At 34.6% G+C, this 16,337-nt stretch overlaps 1 protein-coding gene and 1 long non-coding RNA gene across 2 annotated transcripts; both read left to right on the top strand.

Moving 5' to 3' along the window:
* The first annotated feature begins 320 nt into the window (after nt 1-320).
* LOC133879333 (uncharacterized) lies at nt 321-12,074 on the top strand. The gene is made up of 2 exons (XR_009902042.1): nt 321-843; nt 11,798-12,074. It is a non-coding gene; the product is annotated as an uncharacterized LOC133879333 (long non-coding RNA).
* A 378-nt stretch (nt 12,075-12,452) lies between these two features.
* LOC133878868 (uncharacterized) lies at nt 12,453-13,394 on the top strand. Its single transcript, XM_062317422.1, has 2 exons — nt 12,453-12,767; nt 12,891-13,394. The coding sequence occupies exons 1-2, from the start codon at nt 12,530-12,532 to the stop codon at nt 13,088-13,090; spliced, it is 438 nt and encodes a 145-aa protein (XP_062173406.1). The 5' UTR covers nt 12,453-12,529; the 3' UTR covers nt 13,091-13,394.
* Nucleotides 13,395-16,337: the final 2,943 nt, after the last annotated feature.

Below are 16,337 nucleotides of genomic sequence, written 5' to 3'. Positions count from 1 at the left end.
TAATATTATCATAATTATCTCATCATCCATCTTTACTTGTTTATTGAAAATAAATTAACTCATACAAGTATACTTTGGTTTTGCTAAAATTCACATGTTAGCATAAATATTGTCTTCAACCTTTTGCTCTAAGCAAAAAGTCACTTTACTATAGAAAGGACATATTTCTTAAAATAAGATGTATTAAAAAACTTTTTTTTTTTTTTGAATAAAATTACTTTAAGAATAAGTCAATTCAGAACTATTAAAACTTTTGGCCTAATCAAAAGTCACTTCACTTGCATATAAATGTAATCGTTTAAGCCTTAATTATAATTTTGAGTTAAAACATGAAATAAGAAACTTTCTAAATAGAAAAAATATGGTTATGAAATGTGTGAGAAAACTTATGTTGATGATCACAAAATTGCATATCCTTATTCTCTTTAGTGTGCAAGCCGATAACCTTGCCCAAACCACATTCACTCCGTCTTCGCCTCCCATATTGCCTCTTTATTCCTTTGAACTTGATATTGGAGAATTACATTTGTGCCTTACATTTGAAATTGGTCATTGTGATAAATTGAAAAGGACATGGCCATTTCCCGACTATCTTTATGAACTTTGTATATCTGAAGGTTTTGCATTTTGCTTCATTGAAACCCGATCGTTAGAAAACCCATTTAATTTTCATATCCTTGCAAATTGCCTTGAAGTCAATTGCAAGCCAAAATTGAGAATTAAAGCTGGCCATCGTCGAAGTGCCCTTTATGTTCGTTGTTTATTGGAATGTTATTATCAGCATGTCACCAACCGCAATGATGTCATTTCTAGGCAGAATCGTTGAGTTTCAACTTGGATAAGGTAAAACTTCATAACTAATCTCTTTATATGTATTTCTTTAAATTGAAGCAATGCACATCAAGATCGTCTTGAATTTTTAGGTAATTCTACCTTGTAGATTTCTAAAATCTCAATCATGATTTTCAAATTAAATGGCTAAGATTTTATCATATTGGTATCTTTTTCTTTTAAAGTATTATACATACTAAGTTAAAGAATCTTTAGTTGATAGAGGAGATAAATGATGACATGACAAACTCTAAACCATTGGTTGAACACTATTTGCTTAAATTTGATAACAGTTACATGAGTAATGCTAAAAGTCACTCTTATGTCTTTTCAAGAATAATGTGGCTTTTAAAATCACCATTGGGCGTGTGATTGATCACTATAGAATTTTGATAACGTGGTGATTAAAAAAGCCACATCATTCTTAGAGGGACAAAATAGAGAATTCTAGAATTACTCTAGTTTACATGATATATTACCCTACGAATTACAAAATTGTAGTAGATGGTTCATTATAAATTATAATTTTCATTTACAACAAAACCTTAAATATTGATTCTTTTATATCAATCTTAATATGTGTTAAAAGTTGCTATTCATACTCCTTAGCTAATGTATGGAATATTTGATTAGTAATTCAGATACCTAAAGTAATGCTAGACCAATTTTCACCATTACCATTATCACCTCTATTTTCTTTACTTTTCAAAATATTGTTACAATAATTGTATTGATCTAGTTTCTATGAAAAATATGTATAAATTGCCAAAATAAATGGTAAAATAAAGTGCTACAAATAATAACAATAATTAAAAAAAAAAAAGACAAGATAGTAATTAATTTCTCATTTTAGTGAGCACCAACAATTGAACTCTGTTCAAAAAATTTTGTAAAAAAAGTTTGAAAAGTTAAATTACAAGATAATAATTAATGTCAAAGAAATTATTTCTTTGTTACCGCTAGGGGTGGGGACTAAGCCCATGGGTCAGTTGCTGGTGGTCTTTGACAATCGAATAAATCAATGTCAACTGATGAAAATTTCCTACGAATTGATTAACCACAATTGGGCTCCTAAACCACATCAATAGCCGTGGTTGTTAGTTAGTTTGTAGTGGGTGGTGGTTGGAATGTGAGATTTCATAATCGCCACCAGATCACTAAAAAATATAAATATAAACTGAAGACATCATTCAAAAAATTCACCAGAGCACTAAAACATCGTATCTTATTAACATTTATAATCAAATATTTACATTAACTGTTTAACTTACACCCTTAACTAAACATCATAATCTATTAACTCTTACATCAACCATGCTTATACAACAAAATGGAAACCTATTAAAGTGTGAACTATACAATTGAATTACCCTTTAATCCCTCGTCTATTGATCACTCTAGTTACTCGCCTTTCATGCATGCGTACTCAATCTTTGTAAAACAATGTTTTACAGATGGAAATGTGAGACCACAATTCAGTAAGTAAATACAATCAACCATGTTGTGTGTGTAATGTAAGCCCTCTTTGTACATTTAAAATTCCTTTTTTTTTTTCGATTAAATACAAAACTAGTTTTGATTATTCAATGTAATATTGTTTTTTTGCGGAAACCATGTACATACTATTACTTTAAAATCATTTGTTGGCAGATACAATGACGAAACATAAAAACAAAACATGCTTATAAACATAAGGGTGTTTAAACTTCCAAATCATGTACATAGTCTTACTAAACCAGTCCTTTCCCTTAGCCAATGTCAAACTTACTACCAGGTTCGACCTAAAGGTGTCTAAAGTCCTCCCCCATTCAACATAAGGGAGTTGAGCGTAACACCCCACTCAACCAAAGGCTCCAATGATTGACCCCATACAGATTGGGATTAAGTGTAACACCCCACTTAATATTGGGCTTCGATGGATAACCCTATACGGATTTGGCTTGTTGAGCGTACCCCACTCAACTTTGGATTCTGTCGATTAACCCCCTGTGGATTGGGTTGAGTGAGCGTAACATTCTGCTCAATTCTGGACATCAAATATTTTACCCCATTTGAATTGGGCCAATCGAGCGTATTACCCAACACAACTATGTGTAATCGAACGTATAATCCCCATTCGAAATGGTTTGGCTTGTGCTAACTTTCATACGAAAATATTTATATCTTTTCTTACTTCATAAATTTTTGGGTAAAATACATTTAAGCCTGAAAAATTAAATGGACTTCTAATTTATACAAGTGTGTGTAAACAGTGTGCAACAAAATATTAAATGCGGAAATTAAATGAGACAAATATTTTGTTGACGAAGTGGAAACTCAATTATGAGAAAAACCATTCCGAGGTAGCCAAACCCAAGATATCCACTATTCAGGAGACAAGACTAGATACAAAGTAGTAACACTCACATACCCCTGATGCAGTGGTCGTACCTTGCTCTCTAACGTGTAACCTAACACGAATGCCACCCAACCAGTTCTCCTACTTGAAGGGGTCTTCAATGGAATCCTTTATCTTAAGGCCGATCCCTATGATAGACCTCAGTTGTAGCGCTGCAATGGCTTGAGAGAGAACAAATCAGCTCCAATAACTTCACAAAATAACTCTATAAGTTCTGAAGGAATTCAATACCAAATTCTTGCAGTTCTCAATGCCCAGGGGCCTCTATTTATAGGCAGAGGGTTCAAATGGGCGACTGCTGTGATATGTATGAATTTCGTCCAGACGGTGAACCTAAGCCTTCCGGACGGACAACTGTGCGACAGAATTTTTGAGATTTTCACTGAAAATCTTTCCTGTTTAAGAGCCGCGTCTGGACGGTTGCACGTCTGTTGCAACTAATTTTCATATAAGGCTTTCGCGCGTCCGGACCAAGGGGGATGGCTATCCGGACGATTGATCTTCCACACGTAATTTCCATAACTGTTTAGTGCGCGTCCGGACCATGATAGGCATGCGTCCAGACACTTGAAGTTGAATACGCAATTTCCATATTTGTTGAACGCGAGTCCGAACCAAGCTGACTGACGTCTAGACGATTGCATCAATCTTCCCTTATTTGAACTTGGAAGGAAAGTCTGAAGCTGATCGATCACTGGACGTCGTTCAGACGGGTTGCTGAGACATTCGGACAGATGCAAGCTGGAACAGAAGCTTCATGATACAGTGGAGGCTCCGGACGGAAATTCACGGCGTCCGGACGAATGATGCTTAGTCTATCGGGCGTCTGGACGGTATGGTACGTCGTCCGGACGGCTGGAATTGTGGACAGATGACCGTCTGGACGGGATGACATGTCGTCCGAACGGCTGGCAGGGAACCGACCTTTCTGACTTGCAGAATCTTCTGAAACATTTCTGAATAGCGGAATCCCTGTTAAACAACATTTTTACATACAAATGATTTTGTCCAAACAGAATGAGGCCAATCACAAACTAACAAAGCCCATTGAACTAACAATCATTTTCAAAAAAGCTCCATGTATTAACGGGTGTGACACTTAAATACATCAAACTACAATTTTGCTGCAATTAAGCCATTTGTTTTGTCATTATTCCAAAAATACCCATATTTTCTTTAAAAAAATTCAAATTTATATTAAAAAAATAATTGTTTTTTATTAAATACTAATATAAATAGAGTAACGTTTGATTACTATAAAAAGAATTTGCATAAAATTTTGATTGTCAATATGTGAAACTTTTTTTAAAATGTTTGGCAGTTCAAGGGGCTTAAGTATATTATACCCTAAATTTTTTTTCTTTGAAAACTAGCTTTTAAAACTTACGCTGTACTACATATATCTTTACAAAAACACTTCCTTTAAAAATTGTATTCTTTAAAATCTTTTCACAATAATCATGTAAATCACATTTCAAAAATACCTTGGCATGCTTAAATTACATAAAGTGTGGGCTTATATTCACTAATACAGCTATGCATATTTTCCTATTTACTTGCATATACATGGTAAAACATTTGATGTAGAAAATATTTAATTTCCCTACTAATAAATACATGAAAAAAAATATATGAAAAGACATTTTTTATGCAACTACTGGAAAATTGATTTGCTTAGAAATGTATGTAAAAACAAATTAATACTTCAAGTGGTAATAGGATATATTTTTCCGCCAAAATCCTAGCTAACACGTTTAGCTCAGTATCACATATTCATCTGCAACATATTATGCTCATTAGTTAGGATTCTTATCCTTTGAAAACCCTAACGCTCTGTCTAAATTTTAAACAAAGCCTTTCCTCTAGAAAATCTTAATTTTAGTTTTTGGTTTGTCTCGTTCGAATGGCCTGCGAACGAGGATTGACCTAGACATTCTACGATTTCTTTGTCCGAATAGGCTACGACTGTAGGTCTCAATTGGGCATTGTGTGATTCCCAGGTACAAAGAAAATTCCCTATCTCAAAGTTTTTGCATAAAAATTATCATGAACCTTAGTTTTTTTATTTCATTTTTTTTTTATCACAAATCTCTTCCTCCATATCATCTACTTAGAATCACTAAACATGCATTCCAAAACACTTAATGTTCCCTAAAAAAAATTTACAAATTGGATTAAAAAATCTAATTTACCTTTCTAGTCAATTTGAATAATTCTAAGAATCATCATAAATTCTAATATGCTAACACAACCAACATTCTACCAATAAGACATAACTATAATTCAAGTTTAATGGGGAGAAAATTAGGCAAATCAATCTTATCTCTCTGATTTCTCTCCAAGCTTTCCTCAGATTTTCCCTTTAAGGCTTTCTCTCTCTCTCTCTCTCTCTCTCTCTCTCTCTCTCTCTCTCTCTCTCTCTCTCGCTCTAAACGCTATCTAGAATCTCTATCTAGCAACTAGAAGACAAGGGAATGAGAAAATTGAAATTTCATTCTCTGAAAACCTGTATTATAGAAATTTTAAAGTCTCGTTTTGAATGCAACATGGCAACCATGCAAGTAGCTAGTTCCGGCTCAACTATTTTTGCATAGGAATCATGTCGCCTTCGTACGTGACATGTCATGCTCAAATGAGATTTTTCAAATCACTAAGGAAAAAGTTTGGCACCTTAACTCTCTTAACATGTGGCATTTAACACTTGGTAGTCCAATCACGTTCGAACGAAACCCTTTAAATGTTTGAATGGTCTTCTTCTCGTTCGAACGAAATGCTTTTTTTTTAAAAAAAAAAAATTCACTTTATTTCAATTCGTATTTTCCTTGAAATGTTCATTAACTGCTACATGTCCCTACGTAACACCTTTACCAATATTTTTGAGACGGATCCTAATGTCTGCCTGCTAGCGGGATCACCTTGTCATTCCTTGATCAAGCCTCAACTCCTAACTTCATTCCCTAAACAATTGCAAATTTCATACTGTAATACCATCCCCAAGGCTGACTCTTATGCTTTGTACTGACGTTATGGTCATGGAAGTTACTTTGATGTTATGATGGGCCTTAGATCTAATGGTTGTTATGGTGATCGATGCACCATTTACGAATGGGGGTCAAGGTTACAGCTTTGCTACTAGCATGTGCCACCCGAGCTCAGACTCGGTTAGGCTGCTAGTCTATGATGCTATGCGTACACTATTCGAGGTATCGTTGTTGAATTACAGGTCCCTCAGGACAGCGCATACCTTACCGAAAGGGGTTAATATCCTGGGTAGACCATACAAAAGATATTTATGACTAAATATTAGTATTTGTCAACAGATTTATTCACAATAAAACCGTTTTTTTACTTGGCATAATAAAAACTTCCATCTATTCCATATTTTCTTTGAAGCCCGCTCCAATAACATTTGTTTGGATCTTGAAACTATGATGCACATCTAAATAGTCCCATGAATTGCATCAAGAAAATATGGATAGATCATGCTACTAAAAATTAAAACAAGAGAAGAGCTCTTACTTAGATTTTCAACCACTCTCTGGCTATGGGCAATTTTTGTTATCTTCCCGTCTTCTCTGGGAATAGGGCTGCATAGGGGATCTCTAAAGTCTTTGAGCGTTGTCCTCAATGACTGAAGATGACCAAGAGCATAGATGACTTAGTGCATCTTATGCCTCACAAGCACCTATATTTATTGGCATGAGACTGCTTGGAGAAGGCATAAGACTTGTCTTCAAACACTGGGAATGCAGCTAGGAGTTAGAGATAAAACCTTAGTCCTCTGTCACTTAGCTACACGTATAGGGCTACGGCTGGATTTTATTCCAAGCCCCGTCTCTCTATTACACTCCCCTTGCTAGTGTTTTACACTAGCCCATCTTTTAAAAATAAAACATAGAGCCCAAATAAATAAAAACATGTCACCATGGTTAAATTAGATCAGCTTGAAGAGTGACCTGAAGGAAAAAAAATAAAAACTAGCTTCAAAGAGGCTTTTGACATTTGTCATCTCATAACTTGTTACAAGTTACTATTTAATTACAATTAATTCTACTAAACAATTGTAATTGCACTATAGTTTATATTTTTGATTTAATCAATTAATCCAATATACAATTCTTATATTGGGAAATTTGATTACTCTATGAAATATTTCGTAGTCGAATTAAAGTCATAATAAATTGTCACTTTTAAATTCACTACATCTTATCCTTGAGTACCCAATTTAATCACATAATTATTCCTGTACTTATGAAAGCTCATTTCACCACGTACAAAAATATTTTCGGCACTCTTACCAAAATACCATAGCGGAAGACTGAGAATAATTATTCCATTAACGCTATCTCAAAGAAAATTTCTTATCCTTTTTAAATAAATGACCTGGATCCATTCTTGAGAATGATGTTCCCGTAAAGCTACATGGAATCACCAAACACACAGAGAATTTTGACCACAGTAATGGTCTCACTCCTAAATTTTACTATCCTCCCAAGATTTAGAATCAATTTCATAGGAAGTCTTGGAGTTTCATATTATTCCTTTTAATAGTCTTTTAAAAGGAATGGCAGTTCCAGTGGTTCATCTAGTGCATTGCATTCCTATACATCCACACTAACACATGAGCAAGATAGATCATCATGGTGGATGTGTTATAGTCTAATCCAGTGTAATGCCCAGTTCCATCTTCGACTACAAACATTAAATTATAAATTGCAAAGTATATGGTTTAAGATCATTTGTGTGATAATTTCATTACTTACACCATAAACCATTTTCAATGTAATTCATGAACCATTTACATGTACATGACAAATAATATTCGCACAGATAAAGATGTAAATAGGTTATATGCCTAATGATTATTAAATAAATGAATGAATAAACAAATTTATTCAATTTAAACTAAAATATCATGCAAGATAATTGGAGTTTTGGGCACTATTACTAACATAGGGTTATTGGGTGCAAATGTATGGAACTAGGGGCAATTTGGAAGTGTTTGTTGGAGGAATATGGGAATTGATAGGAAAAGTTGTGATCCTTAATTTACATTGTGAGAAAGTAGGAAGAAAAACGAAGTTTGGTCGAAGGGTGGTTCAGAGTATACGATCAATATTTTCTTTTTTAGTACCCCCATTCTAGTGAGACTCGGGCAGTAAGTCTCATTTGAACTCTTGTTCAAACACTATTTAACAAGGCCACCATTCGAACTAGACAGAAACTGTTTGAACAATACATGAGATACAATGCTGAAATCTTTACTTTAGGCTCAAAGTTAGGGTTTTACAATTTTAGGACCCGACAAACAATCGGGTACATTTGTAGATAGAGGAGCCGAGTGGTACGAGGGAGACTTTATTGAGGAGTGTTAATTATGCCAAGCACATGAAAACTTTAAAGTGATATTTTTGCAAGCATGACTACTTTAATAAATGATAAATGTTTATATTCTTAGAAGCATGAAATGTTTTGTGATTTATATGTTGTGAGCGCTAAATTTTGAAATGAAATGTGTTGAATTTTATGTTACTCAAATACATAACTTTCAAAAATTTAATTTATGACATGGCCACCAGAATTGTTGAATGAAAATAATAAACGGAAATTTTGTGGCATATGCATAGCAGTGTTTATATAGACGATCATCTCACCCTATTGATTAGATGTTGTAACGCCCGCCTTTACAAAAATTTTGAATTTCCACGTGACATTACGATATCATCAGAGTTGAAAGTGGCAGTGGAATATATATTTTCTTTTCTTTTCTTTAAAACTTAGGAATTTACAACATAACACATTGAGCTGACTGAATTACCTCTAAACATTTATTACAAGTTTGTACTGCAAAAAGGTTTGTTAAGGAACAATTTTGAAAGAAGAAAATATATATATATATATATATATATATATATATATATATATATATATATATATATATATATTCATATTCCGCTGCCAATATTCAACTCTGATGATGTTGTAATGTCACGTAAAAATTTGAAATTCGCTTGGAAATACGCCTTTTTGTAAAAGGTGGGGCGTTACAGATGTTACTTTGTACACTGGATCCAAGTGCTATGTGTGACCAGCATAACTGTAATGCCTAGAAAAATAGAAAATACAATATAAGTTAATAATTTTAAGATATTAATATACTTGCATATATATTTAGGATTGTTTATGGTTTGGCAAGTGTTGCATGTTAGACCATATATATATAAACACTTAACTAAACCATGTTTGCAGGTTTAGAGTACTTGGTTTAGGTTTTGAACCAAAGCAAAAAAAACTGAAAATCAGTTTTTGCTATTGTGTAAATAAATCAGTTTAGGTTTAAGTATAAAATAGAAACAGAAATTGCTATATGAGTTCTGAAGCACTGCAGGGGAGGGCCGCATGATCGACTAGCAGCAGGAAGTAGTCGAACGATCGACAGAATAGTCAATCGATCGACTTAGAATAATTTTTGTGTAATGCAGTATTCTGCCTGAGTGAGAGTTGTTGAATTTAATTCATTAAACCTGTAAACCCAGCTCGTTTTATGCATTTTAGAGGATTAAAACTGATTTAATAAACTTAGTTTCATCAACTTAGTCAAATTAAAACACTAGCTTGACGAGAATAAAAATCTAGTTGGTTAGAGATAAAACTCTCGAAGGTTGAAGTCACATCGTCTTTGGTTTTCGTTTAACTTTCCACCTGCGCCTAATCCAGCCGTTAATTGAGTTTTGTGTTGGATCAATCTTGATCTACCAAATTCCCTATATAAGGATGAAGGTGATCGATTGAATTGCACTAAGAAAAACCAAAATCCAGCAAGTTTTCTCTCTTTTCTCTTTACGTGGAGTACAAAAACTTTAGTATAGAAATCTTCTTGCTTATAATCTATTTCCAACAATTAGAAAGCCAGAAATGGAGCTTTGATTCACCTCCTATTTCTCTCAAGAAAACATCAGAAACAAAATTAGAAAAACTTTCCTGTTCTAAATCGAAATACAGTATCCTTCAACTCATCTTTGGGAGTTTTTATTTCAGACCAGCAACTCTTCTTTTCATTGGATTATTTTGTGCAAGTTTCAGTGAGTAATTCTTCCTTCTATTAATGTTTCTTGTCTCTTGATCCATGTTATATTCTCCCTCTTCTTCTTGTGAGAAGTTGCATTCGATTATATACATATAAATATAACTTTCTCTTTTTGTTATAAACAAAGGAGTTTTCTCTGGCCAATACCCAATCACCAACAGCAAAATCAGTAAGTATGAAGTTAGAAAAGTGATTTGAGAATGTGTATGTTGGAAGAATAGAACTAGTTAGGTGTGAATTAAAATAAAAGTGTGTCTTAAGATTTAATGAAGACATTTGGATGTTATAAATGTTGCTGTCAAGTTGTTGTTGTCTTACATGTGTTAAAAAGTTGCTTTACATGTGTTAACAAGTTGTCTTACATGTGCTAAAAATAAAAGGTGTTTTGTATATGTAAGTGCAAGTACAGATATGTGAAACAAAGTGTGTGTGTGTGTGTGCGTGTGAATTTAATTTAACGTGTGAAACAAAGTGAAGGTGAGTGCTATAGTCAACGTGTGTGTGTGTGTATTTTAAGAGCATGTCTTGTGTGTGTTTTAGCTAGACAAGTGTCTTTGTTAGAAAAGAAAACAAGACATGTGTCTTTGTTAAAAGATGCTAGGCTATTATGTGTGACACACGTGTGCTTGTTTTAATATATATATATATATGTTTAAGCAAATTCTAAAATTTGCTATATTGGGCTAATTTATAAAGGGAAAATACTTCCAAAACATTATTATGATATCCTATTTTATATGAGAATTATTGATGAGATTCTTAGACTAAATTAAGATTAATATAACAATTGTAATAATAACAAAAATAAAAATATTCATGTAGTACTTTTTACTGATTTATTATATTGCATGAATATAATTATGCAGTTTTGAGGATAATCTTTGGACCAGAAACTATAAATATCGTTATACTTATTGAGGGTGATGTTAGTGGACTCTTTCCATAATATTGTGTTTACTGCTTTATTTAATTTGTTTGTGCATGTGATTTTACATGTTTTATATTTTAATTAAACTGATTAATAACAAAGCTGGTTAATGCAGAGAGGGCGAAGGTATTGCTAGTGGGATCATAGGTTCTCGTAATAATAATAATCAAATGCTGTAACCGTAGGTTTACAGGCTAACTGGGACCTTAGGTTCCTAGCCCCATATAATTTGGTTTTAACTAAGGAGACTGTAGGTTCCCACAACAGGCTAAGATGGACCGTAGGTTCCATCACGAGAGGAGTGCAAAAGATGATAATTAAACTTTGCATATAAAACTGTCATATTACCGTTTTATGGTTATGTTTATATTCAATTTATGACTATGATTAGCTTCCATGGATCATATATTGCATATACAGGTGATTATAAAGTCATATCTGCATTATGTTACATTTATTAAATAAATCAACATTCATTATATTATTGGAAATAGCGGACTCATTTAGGATGTTTTGTACTATTGTTTCTCTTTATATATATTTATTAATACAGGAAATGAGGAGGAGAAGTATCAGGATTACTCAGATCCTTAGGTTGATCCTGTTGACAGTACTTGAGGCTAGCTTGCCTCCATTTTGTGGACTGCTGTGTTCCAGTCCTTTATTATATTATTTTGAGAACGATATTTATATAATTCTGTTGGTATAATAATAATACTCTAGTTATTTTGGCTTGTAAATTATATGTGCCTTGTGTGGCACAAATACTATCTTATGTGTAATTATGCAGTTACACTTTATATATCTATTTTGAGGTATTTCAGTTAGAAGCTGTAATGTGTTATTTAATTCCAAGTTTGTTGGATATATATACATTCCGCCACCAATTTATAACTCTAATGATGTCGTAATGTCACGTGAAAATCGAAAAATTTTCACTTACGCTTTTTGTAAAAGCGGGGCGTTATAGAGTGGTATTAGAGCGATTTGCTTTGAGGACCCTTAGACTTGACCCTAGCATAGAATTAAATATAACACGAAGAGCTATAGGAATACAAAAATATTTTTGTTTATACATGTAGTTACTAAGTGTAAAATTAAAATTTTACAAGTTTTAGCATAAGAATAAAATTCCTTAACATGCTTTGTTGGATGTATGCATGAATGCATATATGCACTTCAAATTATATTGTTTGCAATATGATTTATTTATTGATTTTATTGGTTGGTTTTAAGTGTTATATTGATTGTCTTTTAAAAAGAGATTGATTTTGTTTTATAAAGAATGTGGGATAACCATTCCTTTAAATACAAAATCATGCCTCCTAGACGCCGTCCTCTTTGTGATTTTAACCAAGATCCATGTCACGATGAAAATGGTGACGAAGAGCTACCACCTCCACCTCCACAATTCAACGATGGAATACACCCGGCCTTAGTTCAATTCATGGCCGACACGACAAGGCACTTTGCCGAAGCGGTATCATGGATTCCACGACCCAATGAACGAGTTGCACCCATAGGTTGCTCACTACGTGACTTTTCTAGTTATCATTTTCAAACTTTTGAAGGAATTGAAGTGCCAAACGTTGCAGAAGCATGGCTCACGGACATAGATGTGTTGTTCAATACTCTTGGCTGTACAGACGAACAAAAAGTCTTGTACATCGGACTGCAGCTGACAAATGAAGCTGGGAGATGGTGGAATTCGAGGAAGGTGCTACTCGGAATCGAAACAGAGATCACTTGGGAGCTGGTCAAGGTGGAATACAACAGATGCTTTTTCCCTAGAGCCCAGAGGCAGTTGTGTGCAATAGAATCCAAAATCTTGTTCAAGGTAATATGACCGTTGAACAATATTCTGCTAGATTTATGGAATTAGCCAGGTTTGTGGCCAACCTTATTCCCAATGAAGAATCGAAGGCGGAATGATTTGAAAACGATCTCAATCCCCGCATTAAGGAGAGAGTGATTCGTTTGGAGATAAAGATTACGCTAGACTGGTGGAAGTGGCATGTTGTGTAAATTTTAATGTACTCGCAAGTGGACGAATCGTTTGCAATATAGCATTTTGCAAGTTCGAGGTCGATCCCACAAGGAACTGTGTTGCGAAAATTAATCTCTATTCAAACTAATCCTATTTTAACCTAGTTCCAAATTTAGGGATTTTAACAAAAGAAAACATAAACAAAATTAATGAAAATAAAGGGGTCTAGGGTTTTGGAATCCACACCCACCAAATCACAACAACATAGTCTCATTCTTATCACACATATTTCGAATTCTCTCATGCAAATCTTAGGTATGTTCTACTTAAGCTTCAAAAATAATTTAAATCATTCAATGAATCCATTCTTCCACAAATCACAAAAGATATCTAGTTTCAACTAAATCATCAAATGTATCCATAGAATGAAACACACCGAATATCCAACATTTTGATAAATGAAAATCCAAGCCATCAATTTAATGAAACTATATCAAATTATCACTTGTATCCGGAAATCACAAGAGATATCCAACAATAATCTCAATAATTGTAGAACAATGAGAAATCAAAACCCATAAACTCAAATAGCATAAACAAGCATGGAAACTCAGTTTCTCTTCAATGGTGAGGTTTCATCCTCGACCCTAAATGACATTTTAGCTACACATAACTAAAGAAAGCATGAATAAACAACAAGAATACATTAAAATCAAAGAAACTTACAAATGATTGAAGTTCTAGGTCAAAATCAACCCAAAAGCCCTAAACTACAGTAAGAACGGCGCCTAGGACGCTCCCAAGCGGCCTCCTCCCCCTAAAAATGAGAAAAGAATGGTATTTGTAGAAGTAGCTAGGGTTTCTGCGACTCCAGGTCAGCACAAAGTCGATCGATCAATTTTAGATTCGATCGCTCGACGTCGGGAAAAAGTTGCTCGATCTACTTTGGATGCGATTGATCGACTTCGGGAAAAAGTCGCTCGATCGACTTGAGATGCGAACGATCGAAGCCCCAGTAATTTTGGATCTCCCAGCTTTCTATGTATTTTGACTTGAAAAATGTCATTTTTCTCTTATTGTCCTGTAAAAATGTAAAAACACCAAAACTAGCCAAAACATCAGAAAATAACAAAGCTAAAGGTCTAACTAATGTAAATTAAGGGGTCCAAATATACACTTTTTGGCACTCATCATGGCATCACTTGCTGAAAGAGGAATATGTGAGTCGGTAGCAACTTATGATTTAAAGAAACACTCGCAGCAGCAGACGACATGCCCATTTAAGAGACAAGCCTTAGGAAGTGGTTCCCGACCATCCGTAGGTAAGAGTCTTCCACCAGCAAATAGAAATCAAGGACCTCCTTGCAACAAGTGTGGGAACACACGCACGGGAGACTGCAAAGAGGGAAGCACGAATTGTTTCAGATGCGGTATGTATGGCCAATACTCAAGGAATTGCCCTTAGAGTATTGTTGGAGCAACCCAACAACAAAACCTTGCCTAAGCACAGGTATATTCACTCACGCCTGGAGGAAGAGAAGACGAAGATGAAGGTGATGAAGAAAATACAGACGTGGTGACAAGTACCATCCCTTTATTCGGTAACTTAGCAAGCACTATTTTCAATTCTGGTCCTATGCATTCCTTTATATCATCTACATACGTTAAATTATGTATCATGATCACTCAACCTTTAAATCAAAATATAACTGTATCAACACCTGCTGGAGATATTGTAACATGTAGAAAATTTATTGAGGATTGTCCAATTGTGATAGAAGACAGAGTCCTATAGGCAAATTAAGTAGTGTTCCAAATGCTAGGTTTTGATATCATCCTAGGAATGGATTGGTTGTCAAAATACTATGCTAACATTGATTGTAGAAGGGAAGAAGTTATCTTTCACTCACCCAGTGATGTAGAATTCAGATTCTGTGGGTCTTGTGTACGAGCCACTCCACCTCTTCTTTCCACGATTCAAGCAAGACAGAGCATTAAAAATGGTGCACCAACATTTCTAGCTTATATCAAAGCTGAACCAAATGGAGAATGTAAGCTAGAATATATACCAGTAGTGTGCGACAATCCAGACGTTTTTACCGAGGCCACAACAGGATTACCGCCCGATCGAGAGACTAAGTTCATTATCGACCTGGTACTAGGAACTCAACCCATTTATAAAGCACCATACTGTATGGTGCCATTTGAATTGAAGGAGCTGAAGAAACAACTTGAAGACTTGGTAGACTGGGGTTTTATTAGCCCTAGTGACTCACCATTGGGAGCACCAGTATTGATTGTGAGAAAGAATGATGGATCTTTGCGTTTATGCATTGACTACAGCAAGCTGAATTGAGTAACGATCAAGAACAAGTACCCATTGCCGAGGATCGACAATCTCTTCGACTAACTTAAAAAAGCTACGGTCTTCTCTAAGATCGATCTTTGATCAGGATATCATCAGCTCAAGGTGAAAGAAGCAGACATACCTAAGATAGTGATACGTATACGGTATGGCCATTATGAATTCCTGGTTACGCCATTTGGAGTGACCAATGCTCTTTCAGTATTCATGGACCTAATGAACCGGGTATTTCACATGTACCTTGATTGGTTCGTGGTCGTGTTTATAGTTGACATCTTGGTTTATTCTATCAATCATGAAGATCATGGAGAACACTTGAAGATGGTGTTGGGTATTCTGAGAGAAAAGAAGCTTTTTGCCAAACTAAAAAAGTGCGAGTTTTGGCTGGAGGAAGTCTCATTCTTAGGTCACGTAATCTCGAAAGATGGAGTAGCAGTTGACCCAAGCAAGATTGAAGCAGTAATGAATTTAGAGCGACCAACAAATGTACGAGAGATTCGGAGTTTTCTGGGACTTGTCGGATACTACCGAAGATTCATTGAAGGCTTTTCCTAGCTTTCAGGCCCTTTAACCACCCTGACGAAGAAGATAGCTCATTTCACCTGGAGTGACGAATGTGAAGAGAGTTTTCAAGAACTTAAGAAAAGGCTAGTGTCTGAACCTGTCCTTACACTTCCCAAGGAGTCAGAGAAATTTGTTGTCTATAGTGATGAATCTCTCCAAGGGCTAGGTTGCGTGCTT

The sequence above is a fragment of the Alnus glutinosa genome, chromosome 10, assembly GCF_958979055.1.
Source record: "Alnus glutinosa chromosome 10, dhAlnGlut1.1, whole genome shotgun sequence".
NCBI lineage: Eukaryota > Viridiplantae > Streptophyta > Magnoliopsida > Fagales > Betulaceae > Alnus > Alnus glutinosa.
The sequence above is the reverse complement of the archived record's forward strand: the minus strand, read 5'-3'. Positions and strand labels throughout refer to the sequence as shown.

What these genes read in the sequence shown, in the direction of transcription:
- LOC133878868 (XM_062317422.1), top strand. Translation starts at nt 12,530, where the DNA reads ATGTGGGATAACCATTCCTTTAAATACAAAATCATGCCTCCTAGACGC. An exon ending in TGAACGAGTTGCACCCATAG is followed by an intron (nt 12,768 to 12,890) that starts GTTGCTCACTAC and finishes TTGGCTGTACAG; the next exon opens with ACGAACAAAAAGTCTTGTAC.